The sequence below is a fragment of the Xiphias gladius genome, chromosome 20 (assembly GCF_016859285.1).
Source record: "Xiphias gladius isolate SHS-SW01 ecotype Sanya breed wild chromosome 20, ASM1685928v1, whole genome shotgun sequence".
Classification (NCBI taxonomy): Eukaryota; Metazoa; Chordata; class Actinopteri; order Istiophoriformes; family Xiphiidae; genus Xiphias; species Xiphias gladius.
Window position 1 is genome coordinate 5,453,200 of NC_053419.1, and position 22,692 is coordinate 5,475,891.

At 41.6% G+C, this 22,692-nt stretch overlaps 2 protein-coding genes across 2 annotated transcripts in view; both read left to right on the top strand.

Moving 5' to 3' along the window:
• ehmt1b (euchromatic histone-lysine N-methyltransferase 1b) overlaps positions 1-2,817 on the top strand; it is a 34,280-nt gene extending 31,463 nt beyond the window's left edge. Inside the window, exons 24-26 of the mRNA XM_040157348.1 lie at positions 300-378; positions 737-912; positions 1,405-2,817. Of these exons, the coding sequence (XP_040013282.1) occupies positions 300-378; positions 737-912; positions 1,405-1,594 (445 nt within the window). The 3' untranslated portion in view covers positions 1,595-2,817. The remainder of the gene's footprint in view (positions 1-299; positions 379-736; positions 913-1,404) is intronic.
• A 1,856-nt stretch (positions 2,818-4,673) lies between these two features.
• cacna1bb (calcium channel, voltage-dependent, N type, alpha 1B subunit, b) overlaps positions 4,674-22,692 on the top strand; it is a 176,241-nt gene continuing 158,222 nt past the window's right edge. Inside the window, exons 1-5 of the mRNA XM_040157092.1 lie at positions 4,674-4,767; positions 6,025-6,340; positions 10,037-10,315; positions 12,486-12,591; positions 15,155-15,294. Of these exons, the coding sequence (XP_040013026.1) occupies positions 4,707-4,767; positions 6,025-6,340; positions 10,037-10,315; positions 12,486-12,591; positions 15,155-15,294 (902 nt within the window). The 5' untranslated portion in view covers positions 4,674-4,706. The remainder of the gene's footprint in view (positions 4,768-6,024; positions 6,341-10,036; positions 10,316-12,485; positions 12,592-15,154; positions 15,295-22,692) is intronic.

Below are 22,692 nucleotides of genomic sequence, written 5' to 3' on the forward strand. Positions count from 1 at the left end.
AAAGTTCGTCATATACTTACTCATGATCTTTCGGTGTTGAATAATGTGTGTAGGGTTAGCTATTTAATGAAAATCAGCCTTATGGGTTAAATATTTTAAAAGATGTGAAAATACATCAAAGGTTTACCATCAGAGATGTTAAATCTTTGAAGCTCAGTATCTCAGAACTGCAGTCTTTCCAAATTAAACTATAAAAATAATTCCAGGCTCATGAAATCTTGACATGGTGTAAACCGCATCAGAATGAAAGCGTTCCAGCGATGCCTGAACCTGCTGACGGGTCATCTGCTTTTCAACAGGTACGTAGGTGAGATCATCTCTGAAGCAGAGGCAGAGATGAGGCAAAATGATGCTTACCTGTTCAGTCTGGATGATAAGGTGACGTATGAACAACATTTTTGAAGAAGCTCTATTACACTGAAAAGTATTTCTAAAACGGCTGCAGGGTGTCAATGGGAAACAAATATTTAAAACCTTCACTGGGATTATTTTCAAGTTACTTCACGTTCGTAATCCAGTGCTTTAATTTGTGTATTTATAATGTTGTTTAATATTTTATTGACCAGTGGGGTTTTTCGTTTAACACTGTAATCCAACAAGAACTGTAACCTTATGTTCTTTATATAGCAACTTGTTCTTTACTCTGAAATTTCCTCCCATGAACAATTCTCCTTTGAGCTGTGCTTTTAAAGCTTGTTTCTTGAGTTTGAGCCTCTCATTTTTTTCCCCCTCCCAGCCACAAGACTTATACTGCATCGATGCCCGTTTCTATGGAAACATCAGCCGCTTCCTCAATCACATGTGTGAGCCCAACTTGTTTGCCTGTCGAGTGTTTACAACGCACCAGGACCTTCGTTTCCCACACATTGCCTTCTTTGCCAGTGAAAACATCAAGGCTGGAGAGGAGCTGGGGTATTTGTGTTTTCTTTTAGCAGTTTGACATCACATCTTTGGTCTTGCTGAATATGTCTCATGTTGTTGACAATCCCAGTGTCATATATAGCGCCTGACAGATGCATAGTTTTTGAATTTGACATCAATATCTGTATTTGATAGTTAGTTTAAAAATGCAATGATGACACCACAACTTGGATTTAGTGGTCTTGAGTAAAGGTCCTTATACAGGGCTCTAGACAAAAGTTGGCAATTGTGAGAGAAACAGAAATCTTTTATTTGTCAATCCAAAATCCTGATTCTTCATCACACTAAGACACATCTAGAGATGGCCAATTCAGAGCTTTGGGGACAGTCTGACAGATTGTGACCAAGATTTTATGAAACAGTCTCACTCAGTGTTGCATGCGATGAACCTGCTAGAAACCCTGGGCGTAAGAGAGAGGCCGGCTTTTGATGAAATGATGGTACATTTCTTTAATCTTGTGCTTTCTCATCCTCCACCCTCAGATTTAACTATGGCGACCACTTCTGGGAAGTCAAAAGCAAGCTGTTCAACTGCGAATGCGGCTCCTCAAAGTGCAAGTACTCGTCCGTGGCCATGGCATCGCTGCAGGCCGACAGCACACCAGAGGACCAGCAGCAGCCCAGCGCGTCACCTGACACCAGCTCTTCCAACAGTCCCCCGAGTCCTACATAAAACCCTCCTCACACTACGCTTCGCTACACGAACAGGACTGATGGACACACGGGGACGCCTGTGCCCATTCACGAACTTTGAACTTTTATCAGTGAACTTGTACTGTATCTCCACTTCTGATTAAATGACCATGGACCATGGACCATAGATGACAAAACACACACAGAAGCAGATGCACAATCAAATCCTGGAAGAAGTCACTGCTCCTTAATTCCACCTTGTGTAACATGAACAGCAGGGGGCAGTGACGTCACGCACAGCAAACATCGCAGGAACAATTGAAGGCAGTCTTTACATTTCAAACATAACTTGACTGGGAAGGAGAACTGTGCATTTTGTCTTTTTTTTTTTTTTTAAGATAATTGTTTAACATTGCTAAATGGCTTTTCTTAGAGTCATGATCAAGGAGTTTCGGGGGTTGGGGATGAGCGCATCGTCGTCTTTTGCAATGAAAACCTCGGCATACAGCTGGGTTTAACCTGTTTGGCCATTGTGGTCATTTCTTATGAACCATTCCAGCAAAATTAGCTGATAAATACTGAATTATGTTGCCACTCTTTTGTGTCACTTCATCTTTGTTGCAGTGTGTGAATGGATGTCCAACATTTACCACCGCAGTTGATTATAAATTGAATCAACTGAAATGATGTGAAAAAGTGGACTGTTTTTTAATTTGCTACTCAAGTGAGTATAGATTGTCTGATAGAAAGATGCTGTACCATTCCTCATAAAAAGAGGTGTTTCTAGTCTGAATAAATTGGCTGACCTTTTTATTAAGCATGGAGATCTTAATGTGTCAGATATTTTGCCAGAGTTGTGGAGGAATTGCTTAAACTGAAATGGAGTTTAAAAAAAAAACATGGTGCTGACAAAGGTTTTTACTTTTGTTTTCATTTGTATTGCCCAAGTGAACATACTTTGTAAAATAAGAGAACATTAAGTTTTTTATGTTTAATTTTATCTCCAGTTTTCTAATTGTAGTCACTGTAGTTAGCCTGTTTTTAATTTTGTTTCATGATTTTGCCGACAGAAGCAAACCCGTCTTTTTAAATGTTGTTAGTAAAGCAGTGACTGTTGTGCAAAGTTTTGAAAGGTATAAATGGAAAAAAAAAGGTTTAAAATGCACTTCCATTATGTTCTGTTACATATTTCTGGACCGTGAACCATCCATCTAATTGGTTGTATCTTTTTCAATAAATTTACTACTAATGCATTTATTCTGACATACTTGCAGTTTCTCTTGTTACCTGAAAATGTTGCTGCAGATTTTAAATATCACATTGCCTCGTGTTTCTTCGGCTCTGTCTTTTGGCAGAGATTTTTCAGGTCAAAGATGATATTGCCTTTTAGCTCATTATCTTGTCAACCACAAACACATTACTGAAATATCTCGAAACTGAAGCCTGCAGTCAGTTTGACCTTGCAGGAACCGAGCAGTAGCTCCGTTTTGACAGACGGGCTCAGGGCCTGGCGCTGAAATATCTGAGCAGCTGTGGCATCAGCACGGCTGACACTTCCCACTCTCCGTTTGCTTTAATGAGTTTAGATTTTCAGAGCCTCTCATTTGTGCCCTGATTTTGGAGAACTGCTGGAGAGAAGAGCTCATTTCAAACTGATCGAAGCTCCAACTAAACAGTGGTGGAAGAAGCAGTAATACCACAATGAAAAATACTCCCTTACAAGTAAAATTGTGGCTTAAAAGGACAGTTTCGAGTTCCACATTTCAGGTTTTAACACTCAAAGGCACTCCACTATCAAAAGGAAAAGCAAAAAAAAAAAAAAAGTATACACAGAGGCACATTCACAGTTATTTACATAGAAGAAATCAAAGAACTAAAACAGACAATTAGGTTAAAGCGATCATTGTTAAAAGCCCTACAGACCCGTGGTCTCACTGATGTGCCTGATTAAACCCCTTCTCGGCAGAGTGGAGCTCTGTGCAAAATATACCTGATTATCCCTCACTGTGTAGTTGCACCTTTTAAAGTGGGATGACTTGCACTTTTATCATTACTATACTGCTTTTTCACAGCAGACATTTTGGCCGGTCATAGCAGGAAAAACACAGGTATTACTAAAAACGACCGCTTTCCATTTCAGTGAGCTAGTTCCAGGGTCCTGGTATTGTGCACGCCGGCTCACTGGCGTGACTTACTGGGACGCGTGATGGCACAAAGCCGTCGTTAACAAGATTCATTTATCCTGTGCTCGTCCTGATACGACAAGTCAAAATGTCTGCCGTTAAAACGGCCTATTAGCATGTTGAGGTGACCTCACACGATTCCCCGCGTAGCATAGCGTCCGCCCAACTTTAGCCTGAGCAGGTTAACTAAAAACACTTAGGTGTAGGTATGCAGAGCACATGTTAATGTAGGAATAATTAAAATCCACAAAGTTGTATATAAAACTGGAGATAAAGAAATAATGAAGATTCTCTCTCGATTACAGTTGCTAAATATACATTTTTAAAATACATAAATGTACAAAAGACAAGTAAAAGGTACAATATTTCCCTCTGAAACTGCAGGGAAAGTCTCTCAGAATGCAAATGATCAAAATACTCTACTTTCACAACATACTTCAGTACAGTACCTGAGTAAATGTACTTAGTTACTTCCCACCTCTGCAGCTTAAGCCAATCAAGGAAGAAAGTTGTGAAAACAGGAATCGACTCAGTTTTAGTAACAAAAAACCCTGTGGATTTGGATTCAACACGTCCCCTGTAGCACCGGGGAGAGGAATAAAGACGGTGGGAAGTGAGGCGCTGTGCATCTGCAGGCCTTTTAGGTCTAGCTGATGATTGCTCCCTTCCTGATTACCAGGGCGGACAGCGAAAAGAGAGTCGATGATTGAATCAGAGAAATTTCTCCCCGAGCATCGAAGATGCTCGGTCTGATAACGGGGTTCTTAACTGGCAGGACAGGAAGCAGCCTTTCCGCATTCCAAGGTGGGAGACTTTTTTTCCTTTTTCTTTTTTGTCTTTGGTGCCCCTACCCTGGTGCCGTACAGGGGAGCCTCCAGCAGGCAGTCATACATGAACCGTGTGAGGGTCAAACAGTTGCTTTGTTCCACTCTTCAGCTGGATGTATATCAATAACCCTGGAGAGCAGTTATGAAGAGAACACTTCCTCACAATTCAAGATGGGCAGAGAGACGATCTACTGTGGTTTATGGTACGTTCATTCTGGGTCCTATAACCTTCGTCTGAATTTGTCTACATCTCTTTATTTTATGAATAGCCATTTACATTTAATATCCGTTTACTGGTATCCTAAGTGAGTGGTTCCCAGACTGAGGGTCAGGGCCTCTTCTCAAGGGGTCAGAAAAAGTCCCAGGGGTCACAGAATGATTAACAGGATAGAAAAGTAGAAATATGTTTTTATTTCTGCGACACAAAAACATGTAATTTTTCAGGCTGTAATCTTTCTGTTTTTTCTCATGAACCCCTGGATAATAGAGGTGGAAATTTGTTGTTTTTGTTTTGCCAACGTGAATGCACCACTGTTCAAACGCACATCAGTGAGGCGGTGGATCTACTTCGGGGACCTAGCAGTGACGAGTTGTGATCATCAGGGGATATTATAGCAACTTGAAAAAGTCAGTGTACTGGGTCTAGACTAGTTTAAGTAAACCAACATTAAAAATGGCTCTGGTATATTCAGGTGTCCCAGGAAACCTCGACGGTGTGACAGTGAGCCAGCATGCACCATACGAGGCCCCTGAAACTGAAGCAGCTAGATGAGGTTGGGGTCCGGCCCTGCAAGGACTAATAGATCCACTGACAAATTTCAGCACCTCTTAAGCAGCCGTGTTGATTTATAACCTCTGTTTTTAAGTGTCAAACCCGAGCATTCACTTGAGGACCCAACCGGCGGCAGATGGCGTTAACATGTTCCAAAAGAACTCGGGCGAGAGAAACCTTTTTAAACGTCTGTAGGAACTTTTTACTTGACTCCTGTTGTAAAATACATCTCTCCTCTGTCCATCCACACGTTCACTATGTTCCAAACACTCACACGTTGGCTTTTTCGCTATAGCCAACGGCTATTTGGCTTTGGGGACCGGGGTGCTAGCTGAAACGGCAGCGGCTAACCTCGCTAGCCAAATGCTAGCTGTGCGCGGGGCCATTTTTTTTTTAAATAAATGGCGAAAATGTTGGTGTTTCTAACCTGCTGAGCACATGGGTGGACAGATTAGAGTTGGATTATGCTGCAGGAGTGGTTTGAGAAATGTCCATGAACATTCTTGATACTTTTTTCCCCCAATGTGAAACCGAGGCACAGTTTCGTTGTAACTTGTGAAGGACAAATAAAACTTTTCAGCGCCATCTTTCAAGCCTGCGAGGTGATTGTTCGCGCTCAAAACCAGGGTATTTCACTACCTTCTAGCGCTACTTTGTTCTGTGTTTTTTTGCCACTTTCGCCCACCAGCCGTGCGCTCGGCCACATTCGGCACCTGGAGGATGCTCACCCTGGGGGCCGAGTACGAGGATACCTGGGCTCCGTCACCTGACAAGAGGCGCCGTCTCGGGCAACGGGCGGAGGAGGAGCCAGGGCCCGCGGAAGAGGCGGACCTCTGCTCCGACGAACCGGAGGAGCCGTCGTGGAGAGCCGCCGACGCCCGCACCGCGCAGAGGTATGACACAGTCCTGCACCTGGACGGATGGAGCAGGGCGGGAAGAAAGGACGGGGTCCGTCAGATCGTCCGGAAGCATGAGATCCTGAGCGGCATGCAGTGGCCCCACGGGTGAGACACACGAACCTTAACAGTCAATACTTATTTTGACTACAAGTAAAAATCCTGCCTTTGAAATTCTAGTAACATGTACAGATAGACACTGGAATACATGGTAAGATTAAAGGATAAGATTAATCGTCATCACTTATTATTATTATTTTCCAGATTAGACTATTACGGTTAATAATTTAAAAAAAAAAAGAGTGCCAGGCCCTGGTCCTTCCTCTCCTGTTTTTTTGTTTTTGTTTGTTTTGTTCTTATCTTAGTTATGTTTTTGGATGTTTTAAAGTAAAATAAAAATACTTAACATATTGCTCTTTTAAATTAGCACAAACCATTGGACAAAGACTGACAAAGTAAGCTCAGAGCTTTCGGGGCCCTTGGGAGTTTTTGGACCCTGGGGCAGATGCCTACTCTGTCCAGTTAGTAATTTAGCCTCTTACTGTAGGATGTTAAACGTTTTGTAAAAGCCGGCGTCCCTTTTCACATTGTTAACACTGTTTACAAAAGAATGCCACAACCAACTCCAGTTCTATGGATCTTTTTCCATCGGGGATTTTGCTTTTAAAGGGAATGTTGTCATTTCTACGGCAGCTGTTGCAATATCAGCTCAAGATTGGATAAATAATACAGTGGCTCTTTGTCAAAAAAAAAAAAAAAAAAATCTAAAAACTGAAGTGCAGTTATCCTTCATTCTCATTGCAGTGCATAAACTAAACCACTAGATGGCTCCTGTGATGTATCTAGAGCATTTGTGAAATAATGACCTGGCTGCAGATGATGGTGATGATTATGATGATTTATTGATGCTAAATTAATAACGAACAAAACGACAGAGGACCGAGTCAATTTAATAAAAGGACCCTCTAGATTTCAGTTTGTTAACAAATGGTCTAGTCTGCTGTGCAGTTGGTTAATTGGGTTGAACATAGATCAATTGATGAATGCATTAAATATGAAAATGTAAGCGAAGTCTGAAGAAAGGTTAGTCAGATGTTGTAGATCACACACACACACACACTTTTGGGGACATTGTATAGGTTTGCATTCAATTCCTGGAGCATTACCCTAACCCTAACCATAACCACTGACTCAAAAATGGGCTTTTTTCCCCCCGCAATCGGGGACACGGCTTTTGTCCCCAATTGGACAGGCCGTACCCAGTTAACGGGTCTTTAGTCTGAAATTTGTCCCCAAAAGTAGCCTATGACATTCGTCCACGAATCAATGGCATCATATGATTTTGCCCAAAATTTAAATATCCACAGTCAGAAAAGGCAACACTTTGCTTTTCAAAATCATTGACAGCTCACCATCTGAGCTTATCGTATTTGGTCAAAATTATGTGGACACCTCTGTTTTGTGTACTAATGGATGTAAAGTTTGCGTGTCTACATAGAAATAATAGAAAGTTTCCAGAGAAGTAGCCTATTATCTATTTGTTTATCTGCAAAACAGCCCGATACAACATTTTGAAAAGTCTGAATGTTAACAGGTGGTGACTCACAGCTAGATGAAGCTCTAGTCATGCCCTGCAGTAAGGACACTTGTTTCAGAGTGTTTTTATATTGTGACTCATGGGGGTTCAACAGGAGAGCGAAAGAGAGAGAAACTGCGGAGTGAAAACAAATATAAGCTTAAGGTCTAAGTGACCAAGTCGAACCTCTGATGCTGCATTTTAATTCATTTTCTAAATCTAATTTGAAGCCAAACAATCATCTCCGGTAAATGCCACACTCAAAATGTTACCAATGGTAATTGGAGTTCGTTTAAAGAGGCTATCACCAAAATTCATAGTGGTCTGGGAATCCCTGTAGCCACCATAAAGATGGCTTGTGTATTTCCTTTCGATTATATTGTTACCTGGGTAATTAATTACTGACTTATACAGCTATAGCATAGTATATTAAAACGTACGCACACAGCGGACACCGTAACAACGCTGACAGTATGACTGTTTTAGGTAGTAAAATACATTACACAAAAATTAAGTGGAGAAAAAAACAAATTAAAATTGACCCTCCACAGACTGAGCAAGCTTATTACCTTACTACTTATGTATTTTCTACCAGAGGTTAGCCTGTCAAACCTGGAGAACAGAGGAACTGAAGCTATTAAAGCCCTTAAGTCATTTGAGTGATAGCTACGTTGCATATGTTTCTCCAGAGATAATTCATATTCACAGAGAAAGAGTTTATCACCTAGGACTTTTCCCAAATACTTAAGATGATCTCCAGTGGCATAGTCCTGTTTAGAGCCGACAGTCTGCTCCAGTACACATTGATGACATCGAGGCAAAAGCGGAGTCCCACGGTTCGGGCCAGCAAAGGTCATGACATCTGCGTATTTCTGCGTGAACCATGGTTTTTATCTTGTATCACAAATCTCATCAGTACACGCAGAAAATTGGACGAAATGCTGTCCTGAGGAACTTCAATGCTGATTTCAGTTGGACTGCACTTCTCGTTGTCAATGATAAAAACCCTAATGTGCTGCTTGAGGTTCTGGAGACCCTGGACCATCTTCAACAGCTCAATCCACATTCCAAAAATTGCTTGATCGCCTTAATATGTCGAGACTTTTCCTAATTTCACAAACACCTTTTTAAAACACATAACTGACCACAAACATAAGTAATGTAACTTTACATTTCTTTGTCCGTGCATGACTATTGGCAAACAAAAGGACTGTGTACTGTATTTATTAATTATTAGCCAACATCAAATATTACCTTATTTGCTCCATGGCTATTTTTCCTATTTTGTTGCATTTATCAGATGTCATCAAAAGTCAAGTTTGTGGCAAAGGGACGACTTACCACTTCAGTAGTTTTCTACATATTGTGTTTTAATATGGTTAATATGGCTTTGCCTGATCTTTTTAGAAGCTGCTCTCACCGGTGCAAAAAGCCCGATTTTTGCCCTCGTCGGGTTTGCGGACAGAAAATGGAGTGACGAAGGCCCGTGTTTTGACCCGCAGGGCTTCCCTGAGCTTCATTAGTTTTACAGTCTCTTATAACCAGCCAACAGACCGAGAGCGCGTCCGTGCGCTCCGGTCTCCCATAGGCCCGCTCTGGTCACATGCGCTCCTCCGTGTTCCGCTGAGGACTTGCTATATAGCCTTCAGCCCCCCATCCAGCGATCAAACAGAAATCAAAGGATAGCTGCTCGTGTTGGATTGGCTTGTATTCCCTGTTGCTCCCAGCTGGAAAAAGAGAGCAGGGGGGAGGGGGGAGGGGGGATTTACGGTGTTTCCTGACGCTCCTGCTCGTTTTTGACTGACATCCTGAACGTTTCAACTGGTGTTTGGATGCTGGCACGATGTGGTCAGGATTCTTTTTTTTTGACAGAGACAGGCTTCCTGATCTGATTTGATTCCAGCATGATTTTTCTCCACTCAGAGCTGATATGGACGCAACAGCCTCATTGAAGTGACTATATATATATATTTTTTTAACAGCCGAAGTGCTTTATTGCTTAAAACTTTCATGCCTTAAATGCCACCGAAGATGAACGAATGGGGAGGATCGAGAGAACGTGGTTTTCAATGAGAGCCCCTTATTTTTCATCTTCCGCACGCAGCGCCTTCTCTCCACTCTAACGCGAGGCTGTGGCTTGGGTGAAGTGTGTTTTGTTGTGATGCGACTCCCCTCCATTGCCACTCACACCAGTTTGGATTTTCCCTTTCGGATCTGTACGTTTCCAGAATGGCTCGCTTCGCAGAAGACCTACCCACCCGCTACGGAGGAGGCGCGGGCGGCGCAGGGAGAGGTGGACCGGGCGCCGGGAGAGGGGGAGCACGGGGTGGCGGCGCTCCGGGTGGCCAGAGGATGTACAAGCAGTCGATGGCCCAGAGAGCCCGGACAATGGCCATTTACAACCCCAACCCTGTCAAACAAAACTGCTTCACTGTCAACCGCTCCCTCTTCATCTTCCGCGAAGACAATCTCATCAGGAAGTATGCAAAGCGAATAACAGAGTGGCCATATCCTTCCCGACCGGTAGCACCGCGTCCAGGGCAGGTGCACCCGGAGCCTATAACCTGTCTTGTCTTTGCCGGGCAGCCGCACGCAGAGGCTCGAGAAGCAGAAAACACGCACATGCCAGGCTCTTAAGTTTTAGGTTCTGATGTGGTTTATGCCCAGTGCTTTCAGGTTTCGGCGGTGAGATCCCGCCCGTGCTGTCGAGGCACCGGTTGGTTCTGCCCGTGGCGCTGCCTCATCTCCACCGGCGTAGCTGCCAGCGTCTTTCTTCCCGCACCTGTCGCGCTGCCTCTTATCTCCGTTCAACATGACACACACATTTATTTTTTCTCAGTAGGTGAGAGAAAGACCTCACACCCGCCTATTGTGTCGCCTTTTCAATTCCCAGCTCAGTAGAGAGCCCCTGGGCGTCCGCATCGACAGATAAGTTACGTTGTCTAAATGTCGGCTGTAAACTGTCCGCCGGGTATGGACAGCAATCCCGGCCTTGTTAATATTGATGAAACATCGCTATTGAGTTACGCAACTAGAAGTCAATAAAAAAGGCTGCGTGCGTAAAAGGGGGTTAGGGCAAGTCAGTGCTGCCCCCGCTTTCGCTGGCCGTCCTCCGCTCGCCATGTTCTCCAGTAAAGTCGCGTAATTGGCCTATAAGGAGAAGGCGCGGTTTATTTGTTGGGGAAAGAGACCGCTGGTCGAAGGTGTCTTAGCTGGGAGCCTTCTCCATGGTGCTGAAGTCGCCCACGCTCACCGCCCCGCGCCGCGCCGCTCCTTCAACACCGCCAGAGAGAAACGTCCGCCTCAACCGGTCGCGGTCGCCCCTTCAGGTCTCGGTATTGTCCCCCCTCAAAAGAAGTGAAAGGTTCTGCCAAGGGATGAGATGACTCGGGGTGTGTCTGAGTCTGTTTCGCTTCGTTCAAGATGGAAAAAAGGGCCATTATCTTTGCCAATACCTCCACGATAGCAACCCATGTTGAAAATTACATTTGATACCAAAAAGTCTTGAAAAGCCCTGATTGGCCCCGAAAACAAGTTTTTTTTGTTAAGTCGAAGAATTATGAATCCAGGCGATTCCTCTGGTTACACAGTCCTGACAAGCCTGGTGGATTATCTCCAAATGATTGTCACCAAGTTTTAGTGATACATGGTTTTCAACAACATGTTTTTACATGACTATACAGTAGCTGAGGCTGGATTATTAATGCAGTTAGTCTTAAAACAGGTGATTTGGATTGGAAAACAAATGTCACGATTTTGAGTCCTAAACATTTTTTTTCACATTTTCATGAGGAAAAGCAAGATTTTAAGATCCAGCTGTAAATTAAATGAGTGGCTAAAAGGATATCTTTTTTTTCTGCAGAGACATAGCTAAGTCTGGGAAGCTAGAACTTGTGAGAAACAGAAGAAAACAACTGGATCTGCTCTGTGAGCAACAGAGAGAACAGCATTAGCTTTAATCAAATAACAATGGTTCAGTCTATCTCTGCCCTCTATGAGTTGATATGAATTGAATTTTCACTCCACGGGACCAAAACAAAGACTTAGATGCTACATCAAACTACAAACCACAGCTGAATTGAAGTAAAAGTAGCCATTAGGCCAATTTCCTTTTAAAATTCACCGCCAGGAAACAGTATTCTGGTTGCATATTGTGGGTAGTTGGTGTTTTTTGGAAAACAATTTTACATTATGGCTTTAATGGTCATAAGCTACATATTCCCTCACGATTCATAGGCCCTCAGAAGTCCCTGACCTGCGGACATTGACCCAGCAAAAATAGATTCCAGAATGAGCCAACCATTGATAATGGTTGTAAATGGTCAACCATCTGGAAGGATCATAAGCGCATGTATAGGATGCTTTCTTTCTAGAAAGCCTTGAACCAGAGCATGATGGAAGGTTTATGGTTTAATGGACAGAATGGGGCCAGTTTTGAGTATAAAGGCATTCATCACACAGCAACAAGCAGGATGATTTGCTTTTCTGTAAAATATAATGTTGTCCGCCATGAGTGGCCATGCTTATTTCATTGTTTTCTCATTGTACTACTGGTAAAGTCATATATCCAGATTAAAAAGAAGGTCTTTACACATACCATAGCAGATAACAATTATGATTCATCTGGGACATGAAATGAATGCAACTTCACTTTCAACTGCTCCTTAACCCTCGCACTCCATTTGAGTACATGATCCTGGCTACAATTATTGCCAACTGCATCGTCCTGGCCTTGGAGCAGCATCTACCTGCCAGCGACAAGACACCCATGTCAGAACGCCTGGTAAGTGCATTTCTTTGAGGTCGCTTCCTTTTCAACAGTAAACAGATGTGGAGAGTTATGAAAACGCACCACCCCAGCTTTGATTTCCTAGCCCCTTGTCAGAAGCACCAGCGTCCCAGAGTTACAAGGGAATGTCCTACAGCAGCTTGATTGCAGCACCTGTCACTCATTAGGCTCTGCAACAACCTGTGTGTTCAACTGTGTTTCTCTTTTTTTTTTTCCCCCTCCAGCTCTTATCTTGTAACTCATCAGAGCCTCTCAGTGGGCTAGCTTTGATCACCTGCTCCAGGTCCCTGTTCCCCCAGCTGCTCACATATGCATTCAGTTTAAACCAACATTTGTACTCTGATGGTCAGCTAACCATTCTCAGAAAGAAATCAAAGAGGCTTTTGCATGGGGAGGTCCAGTGGCATATTCTGCTCTGTGTGCTAGGGGAAAAACAAAAACAAATACCATGTAGCTTCATGGTTCAGCACATTGCTTTTCCTGTTTTTGAAGGTGTTGTAGCTCAGGGGGGCTTGTCTTAAAATAGAGAGCCAGAGAGTGTCACAAAGAGCAGCAGCTTGATGTGAAAAAGTCAATTAATTCCTCTCATGATGTGCCACCTGCTCCTGTTTTCAAATGATCTCAGTGGCTGTGATGCACATTCAGCAGTGAAGATGTTACTACCAGGAAAACAAAAAAGTGGCATTCAGTGTGTGAGAAAGTGATTGGAGTGGTTACACAAAGGACTAAACAAGCATCCTCTCCCTGCCTCCTCCACCTTGATGTAATACAACAAGAAGCCTTTTAATTAGAACAAGGGATCAGCTTTTATTTATGAAGCTCTGTCAACAGAGTAGGAGGCTCGCTGTAAGTGGAGGCGATGACAGAAGCTTTTCACTAAGAGTATTTTAGATCCATTGCAGGTCTTTAGCACGCTCTTCCACAAGTGTATTTATAAATCAGCAGTGTTTTAGATGCATGTATAATAGATGTTAACACACTACTAGTACGGACATATATTCAGGCAGCCCTCCGACCTTGTCATTACGTAAGACATTCAGTTGTTTTGTCTGTGAATCTTGTCTTTTTTATAGCACACCAAAATGAATATACTGTATGCCACAGTGAATGCAAGTCAGTCAGTTATTTTAAATGATACACGGTTCTACAGCTGCTTTTATTGGCCAGGGACAGCTTATTTGCTTCTCGGCAACAACAAAAACTGTATTTATTTTACCACCAAATCTTCATGCTTGATAGAGTAACTCTCGTCTGACATATCTGTTATCCCTGGATGTTGACTGTAGTCAGCCAGCGCAATAGAAAGGTCACATTTCTTATAGTGCACAGGCCTGTCACACTGCTTTTACATGATTATTTATGTTGGAGGCTGGGTGATGCTGGGGGTTGGGGACACTGTCTGTCAGGTTGTAGTATGCTGGAAACGAGAGAGAAAAATTGTGGGGGAGAGAGGTTAGTGTAGGCATGAGATATCCACTGCTCGTGCCCTGTGCATCGCCTTAGGCTTTTGCAGATATTAATGGAGGCAAAGAAAAAGTGTCTTGTCACACACGCCTGATCTCCCTTACTTCCAGCAAGGCCTGCGATTGACCCGGCCACGTATTGCAAATGATTGAACTGTGACACACTGTTGATTGTTTGACACTTTTTAGGGAATAATCCAGAGTGCCTAAATCAATCATGTCCATTCGTGTGTTATGCATATGGTCTGAGTGCCAAAGTGCTTGATTTAATTTGCCCTAATGTCATACTAGAGGGGCACTTGAATGGCCCAAGTCCCCTTTGGTTGGCCCGAATTTTACCCTAGAAGGCCCAAATACCCCTCTAGTGCGCAATAAGCCTTCTGGTCAGTCCCCATGCCCTTCTGGCTGGCCCAAAAGACCACCACGTGTCCTTCTGGTTGCTATAAGCCCCTTCCACTTCCATGCTTAATTTTGCCATAATGTTAAACAGAAGAGGTCTTGTTGCATTTGTGGTTGCCCCAGATGCCCCTCTGATTGGCCCAAGTGGCCATTACTTTGGCCAAAATGCCTCTCTGGTTGGCCCAAGCATCCTTCTGGTAGACTTAAGTAGCCCTCTGGTTGGCTTGGCTACCCCAATGGTCAGTCAGAGAGGCCGGTGCCCCTTACAGAGTCTACACACATCACTGATCTTGTCCAAGGGGACATTTTGACAGAATACAGTCCTTGTGGAATATTTATATTTTGGACATGTAGTGATCTGCTATCAATAGAAGTTAAATTGTTTATTTTATTTTTTGAACACATTAAATGACCAGGCCTGAGAATACACTGAATTACTATAGCCATTAAGATCATGCTGTGTGTGTGTGAATATTTGTTTTCACTGTATTTATTTTCATCTAAAGAAGAGGACTCCACTTCCTGCTCTTCTGTTCATGCTGGTGCAAGAAGTAAAAGGAGCCATCTTTTCTTCTATCTTTTACTTACCCCCCTCTCTTTCACTTAACGCTTCATTAAGCACTCTATTACCTCTAACAAAAAGATCTTCCTCTGTCATTCTCATCATCTCTCTGATTCTCTCTGTCTTTCTGTAGGATGACACAGAGCCCTACTTTATTGGAATATTCTGTTTCGAGGCTGCCATTAAGATCATCGCCCTGGGCTTTGCATTTCACAAAGGTTCCTACCTCCGCAACGGCTGGAATGTAATGGACTTTGTGGTCGTCCTCACAGGGTAAGTCCCTCGCCCGCTGGTTGTCAGCTTGGAGATGGAAGTCATAAGTGAGAGAGTGGTTTCTTTTGTGTGTATCTGTGACCGCCCTGAGAGAGAGTGTAGTGGAATAAACCTTCTTCCAGTTAGAGCATCTGCCTAAAAGCATCTATATGTTATTCAACAAGTAAAACACAAGCCTGTAAAATACGTGAAAAGACTATGAACATTTATTGCTTTAGCCTTTCACTTTCTGTCCTTGATTTTAACATTGTTGCTGGACTACACTGTTTAAACACCCTGTCCACATAATTTCTCTAACTCTCTAACTTTGTGGTAATAGTTTGGGGAAGGCCCTTTCCTGTTAAACATTCTAAGCAAGGTTATTTTTTTTTTCTCCACCTTTTACAGTTTCAAAATATCAAAAAAGGAAAAGGGTCCAAAACAAAATTTTTTGGTCATTCTTTCTCGCAAAGTGCTTCTAGTTCTGTGAGATTCTTGGGCTGTCTTGCATGCACTGCTGTTTTTAGGTCTATCCACAGATTTTCAATGATGTTTAGGTCGGGACTGTGAGGGCCATGGCAAAACCTTCAGTTTACGCCTCTTGAGGTAGTCCATTGTGGATTTTGAGATGTGTTCAGAATCATTATCCTGTTGTAGAAGCCATCCTCTTTTCATCTTCATCTTTTTTGCAGACGGTGTGATCTTTGCTCCCAGAATTTGCTGGTATTTAATTGAATTCATTTTTCCCTCTACTAGTGAAATGTTCCCTGTGCCACTGGCTGCAATACAAGCCCAAAGCATGATCGATCCACCCCCGTACTTAAGAGTTGGAGAGGTGTTCTTTTCATGAAATCCTGCATCCCTTTTTTTCAAACATACTTTTGCTCTTTGGCCCATAAAGTTTAGTATTTTAACTTCATCAGTCCACAGGACATGTTTCCAAAATGCATCAGGCTTGTTTAAATGTTCCTTTGCACACTGCTGATGCTGAATTTTGTGGTGATGATGCAGTAAAGGTCTGCTTCTGATGACTCTTCTATGAAGATGATATTTGTGCAGGTGTCGCTGCACAGTAGAACAGTGCACCACCTCTCCAGAGTCTGCTAAATCATCCTGAAGGTCTTTTGCAGTCAATCGGGGGTTTTGATTTGCCTTTCTAGCAATCCTGATAGTGGTTCTCTCTGAAAGTTTGCTTGGTCTTCGAGACCTGAACTTGATCTCCACTGTTCCTGTTAACTACCATTTCTTTATTACATTACAAACTGAGGAAACGGCTACCTGAAAATGCTTTGCTATCTTCTTATAGCCTTCTTCTGCTTTGCAGGCATCAATTATTTTAATTTACAGAGTGCAGCTAGGCAGCTGTTTAGAGGAGCCCATGGCTGCTGAGTGTTGGAACAAGGTTTGAGGAGTCAGACTATTTATAAAGTTTTGACATGTGCACTTTGTCTTTCCTAATGATGATTGTGAACAGGCCATAGCCCTGACAAGCTAATTAAGGTCTGACACCTTGGTAAAAGTTATCAGAGAGCTCAAATCTCTTTGGTTACTCAAACTTTTCCTTGCCACTGCATGTTTCAGAAATAAGTACATGTCAGCAGTGCAAGTTATTAGCTAAGTGGACCACAGAGTTCAGTTACAGATGCTTTTACAGTTGAAAAAAAAAAATGTTTTTTTTCTTTCTCTCTCTCTCTGAGCAGCTCTTAGTGGGGCTCGGACAAGACTGGCTGCTTAGCAGGGATCCTGTCAGACTCTGGGGCTTTTGAGGCATGTAATGGCCTGTGTTTCTTATTATCAGAAAGGAGTCATGCATGACAGATCAATGGTCGGGTCAATCAGTAATTAATGCCGGGATTTCAACTTACCTTCTCTGCTTTTAACCATTGATGGCAATCAGAAAGTTGCCGGCATAAAGTTGGAAGAGGAAGGTTAATAATCTGTCTATAACCTGGTTCTGGTTATGCTCTTGTTGGATGCAGGATATCAAAAAGTGAGCTTTTCAAGAGCTTTCATTTTTCATGTTTTTTCTTCATACCAACTTTTAGTTCCTCCACTTTATGGTTGCATACTGTACCATTCTAACTGCATATGCTACTTTTGTTCTACTTCCAGCTTAAGTTTAAGAGTCAGTTGTTCATAATTTCCTTTCCTATTCAAAGAGACAGGAATCATGTTGTCCTCGATCAGAGCTTCTTAAATCTGTTATCCATCGTAGAGTATTGTAAAACACACAAACTTTCACAGTTAATGTGTTTAGAGACTCTCAGTCAATTGAGAAATCTTGATCTGCTTATCAGGTCACTCCTCTTGACAACAGATGACCCCCTTTTTTTTATCTGCGTACCAGTTTATAAGGTATACCTAATTAATGCAATCTAATACAACACTTTCATGAAGATTACAGTGTTCAGTTTTTGTTGAAAATGTTTTAGGGAGGATGTAGTTTGTGATTCTGTTGAACTGTATTGCATTATACAGAAAGGTGGAGATGTGCAGCCTGTCGCCTGCAGCTCTTCATCTAACAGCTCACTGTGGCTGCTCAATTGCTCCCTGCTATATTTCAAACTGACCTCCTGTCTAAGAATGCCCAGAATGACCGTTGTCTTGTTTTGCAGACACATTTTTGATGAATGATAGCGGTAAGTGCTAAGCTCACTGACATATTGCATTTCCTGTGACAAAATCATTATAAAAGTCAACTCATGTTTCGCCAGTTACATGCTTTTAATGTGAAGCTGCAGCAGTAGGAAAAGTGCAATTTGCATTAGCATTAATTTAATACAGCATTTTTGTCTGGGAATGTTGCCACAGACATCACAGAATGCAAATATATAATTATAGCAATACTATCATCAGTTAGCCATAGGCTAAATCACCGGTGCGTTACCTAGATAGTGACTTAACAGGCATTCATTTAAATGAAAATCTGCAGGATCGCCACTTTAAGTTAAAGCAGTGATATAACAATAGGAAAAGCAGTCAAATTGTCCTCTCAGAAAATTTCCCAGCCACACTCTTCACTGCCTGAAAAATATCTGTCATGTTAGAAACGCGCCTGTTTCAGCCCAGTTCAGTCAGTGCTGATAAATGCTCTTTGCTTGGTTAAATTCATGAGCAGAGACAGATTTTACTGCCTTGATGGTGTATGTGGTCCAGATTGGATATGTGCTGTAAATAATGACTGTTTCAAAAAGTCAATAAACAAATGCGTCAACGTGGATATTGAATGAGGAACAGAACAAACATTGCAGAGAGGCAGTAACCATGAGTGTTTTGAGGTGATGAGAAAAACCGACCGGTCAAAAATCAGGAGAGGGAAGAAGGTAAACAGGGCTTAATTACCAATTTTTCTTTGGACTCCTTTGAAATGACACCTATTACACACGCATTTTAAGCAACACACTCAAAAAATGGGTGTCGCTCAGAAAATTAAGACATTTCTTCTTCTGTTTTAGCTGTTAGGATATAACACATGAACAATTCAGTGATGCCTTTTCGTTTTCTTTCACTCGGGACATACTTTTAGTAAGAAATTTGTGTTTAGAGCTGTGATTGGATTGAATGTTTCCTTGAAATACCTACACAGTGGGAGAGCTGATGTGGGTTGGAAGATGAAAGAAAGCGTTCTTCAAATGTTGTAAGACTGAGATCACACAGAGGCACGTTGCGTAGAGCAAAACACTTGAATTCCGCTATCTTTATGTAGACAGATGCGCCAGCTGCTTTCAGTGTCACGTGATACACCTTGTGCATTGCAAGAAGCTTGCAAAGAAATTGCCAGACAGCAGTGGTGGTTAGCATTTTGTTTTGTGTTTTGGTTGCTTTATATAAGGTATAAAGAAGAGGCATGTTATTTAATCTTTTAAAAGCATAAATATGTACTGTACAAGTTATTTAAATATGCCAGTATCAGAAAAAAAGCAGAGAATGAATTTAAAGGAATATCAATTAGCTTCTTTATGTGGTTTCATATGTAGAATCAGCTTTTTGTTTCAGGGTTTGTCTTCTCTTCAAAAACTAAATCTAGAGAAATAGCTTTTCAGTTTTTTCCGCTACCCATTGCTGACACAGCTGGATACAAATGAACCATTATGTTGTGTATGTGTGTGTCTCTGTTAGGTTGCCAAGCAACCACAGTAGGTAATGTGCCTCGGCATGATCGGGGGTTTCTGTGTGTGTGTGTGTGAGACGTTCCGTTTGCTTTGTGATCGATATGCTCCTGCGGGATCGGGGGGGTGTGAAGGTGTCCAGACCAAGCCCACATCAATCCGAAGTCGATTAGATCACCTCTGGGTATGGTTTGGCTCAATGGGTCGCAGTATGAGCAAAATCTGATCCTGGGAGATTTTGTCCTGACGTCAAATTATAAAGGATGGGAAAATACATGTAACCATGTCCTTTAGATGCTAAGCCTCCCCAAGTGGAGAGGATTAAACAGACTTCACTAGTTCTGCTTTGTCCTGTGTACTCCACAGAGGGAATGAGCAGCCTGCAGGCAAGAATTAGTAATCATAATTATCGCTAGAATGGTATAAATGATGAAATGATAACCTAGTGAAAATATTTTGAGTAGCAAGAGATTAAAAAATCAGTAAGCGAGAAACCCACAAATGAACATAACTGTACTACCGTTGCGTGTTATAAATCAATGGATGAATGATGGAAAATGCTTTGTAATCAATAAAAAGGGACTGCTCAGTTTTTATCGATCTTATCGGTTAGAAATCTAATTTAGAATCTGAGCTGAGAGGATGTAATTGTGGCTTAGCTATGAGAAAAGGGAAATCATCCTGCTTTGTTTGAAATTAAAACATATTAGGTTCTGCTTTATTAATCATCTTATTACACAAGTCAATAATGTATCATACCCCTTTTTCCACTTTGCAAAAAATTAGTATTAGTCCTCTGCCTAGTGTAAAATTCCAGTTCTCAGTCCTTAGGCTAATTATGTTGATACAGACATCGAATCCTAATGAAATTGTCTAAATGATAGTGGAGCTGGAGGCAGTGGCAGACCTTTAATCTGTCCTGATCAGGCATTAGGAGCCCCCTAATAAGAGAATAAATCTGCCCGTGTTGCCAAAGGCCTAATCAATAGAACACTGAGCTGGCCAGCCCAGGAACACTGAGCCCTGATGAGGTGCCCGACATGGCCAATCACACACTGAGCATGACAGCTTCTGTCACATGAGGAGTAAGGGCGAGGAGCCTGCTCTGCTTGGAGAAAAGCATTTATATCATATGCCAGTTTGAAGCATCATGCTCACAGAAACTGGGGAATCATGACTCAGTGGCTAGAAAATAAAAAAGAAAAAGAAAAAATTCTAAGACGAAAGGGATTAAATGACACTCTCGCTGGTTCTAATTTCAGAGGCAAAATTTAGTAGTTGTCCATTTATTCTACAGTCTATAACCACAAGGTTTTTCATTTTTTAGAGCAGAAACTGCGGGAATCAATTCACTAACATCATTTTAAAAACAAGGGGAATGTAGAAAAGTAGTTTCTTATGTTCTGAAGCGTAGCCATTAATCTGAAAGCCAAGAAAGGGGTGTACATACTTTCTACCATGACCATCGAGAGTACTAAGTTCTGTTTGACTGCAGGGTGTGTGGTGTTTCCAGATAACTACACCAGATACCACCAGGTAACAATCTCTGATGCCTATTCATAATTAAAGGGCTGGTCCATTAATTTTACATATCATTGTGAGTTCACTATTCACGAGGGGTACTGCTGAGGCTGAGGAGCTTTGTGAAGTGTAGAGAAAATATTCTCAAGTGACATCACTTCGGTATCTCAGCTTGGGCTTGGAAAGTACAAAACAGAACTTGTGTTACAGTGTAGGATGGGAAAAACATGGGGTTTTAACCAGGGAGGCAGGAGCTAATTCTGCATTCATGTGTAAAATTGTAATATATTGTAAGAGTTTTGGAACAGTAAACCCATCTAAACCTCATATGTCAACATCCAAGTTGTAATTATGACTTTCTTTGAAAGCTCTGATATATTCGAGACAGAGCTTAATAACATGGAAGTACATGGATGGGACGTGGATGCCTAATGTCAGCTAAAGTCCGTTGTTCAATGTAATTAAACCTAAATTGGATGGATTTTTATAATTTTGTCAGGGCAAAGTATTTTAACCCTCACACAAACATTTATAAAAATACAACCGTATTCAGTTGCCAGATGACATTCATAAGTCATTAACATGGGAATCTTTCCTATCTCTACCATCCATCCCATCTGATGTGAACTCGGCATAATTAATAACACTCTCATGTTGCATTATGGGAAGTTTAGAATCCTATTTGTTAAGATATAAACCCCCAACTTTATAGAAGTGGTGTACAAATGGTTTGACTGCTGCTGTAATAGTCATATTAAACTTTAAAACTTACTACACAGCTACAAAGCTTTCGATAGGCTTATCACATGTGTGGGGGTTATGACTTGTATTCAAAAGCTGATACGTTTCTGTGTAAGTAGAGCATCTCCCCGAAATATGAATAAATGGTTTGTTTATGGATATCTAACTTGCTTGCTTTATTTGCTCAGTTATATAAGAGGGGCAGTGCAGATAAAGTCTGTTACATAAGAAAAAGAAATGCAGCAGATGTTATATATATATATATATATATATAATATAATATAATATAATATAATATAATATAATATAAAGATGTAAGGCTTAAACTAATTAGTGTGTCTGGTTGGGTATTTCAGTTTAGAGTAAAACAACTAAACAAACAACTGAAAGAAGCAGATTCAGGATAAAAACAACCGAACAGACGAAAGAGACTGCGTACATATGTATATGTAAATACACTGATCAGCTACAACATTAAAATCGCCAACTGGTTTTAGTGTTTTAGCTGATCGGTGTAGACATACAGGTATACTGTAGGTACGATGTGTACAGTATGTGTGTGAGTGTATGTATTCATGCGGACATGTATGTGAACACTGGATCCATTCAAAACTCATCCACCATTCACATCTTTGTTGTTGTTCAAGCCATTGTTTCACTCATGTATAGGGAAATTGTGATTGTGGTTTTTAAGTCAGAAGGTAAGGTACTCCATATCTGTGAGACTTTTCTCCTTTTCTTTCTTCCTTTTTTTTTAATCAGTGGAGAGATTCCATGTGGGGCAAAGACATTTATCTACTTAAATATGACGCATATAAATGAGAACATCTAGAGATTCTCTGTCTTTCAGGTAGGATATCTAGAAAAAGTCAAAGGCAATTGGACAACTGAAGAAACAGCCTACATTTAACATTAAGCTCAGTACAAAACTGATGTGTTTAAATTGAGGAATTAATATATTGCCAGTAGCTTCATATCTACATTATGTATTGTATATACTGGATACACTTTTTTTTTTGTGTGTGTCTGTAAATGTGTGTCAGTAACA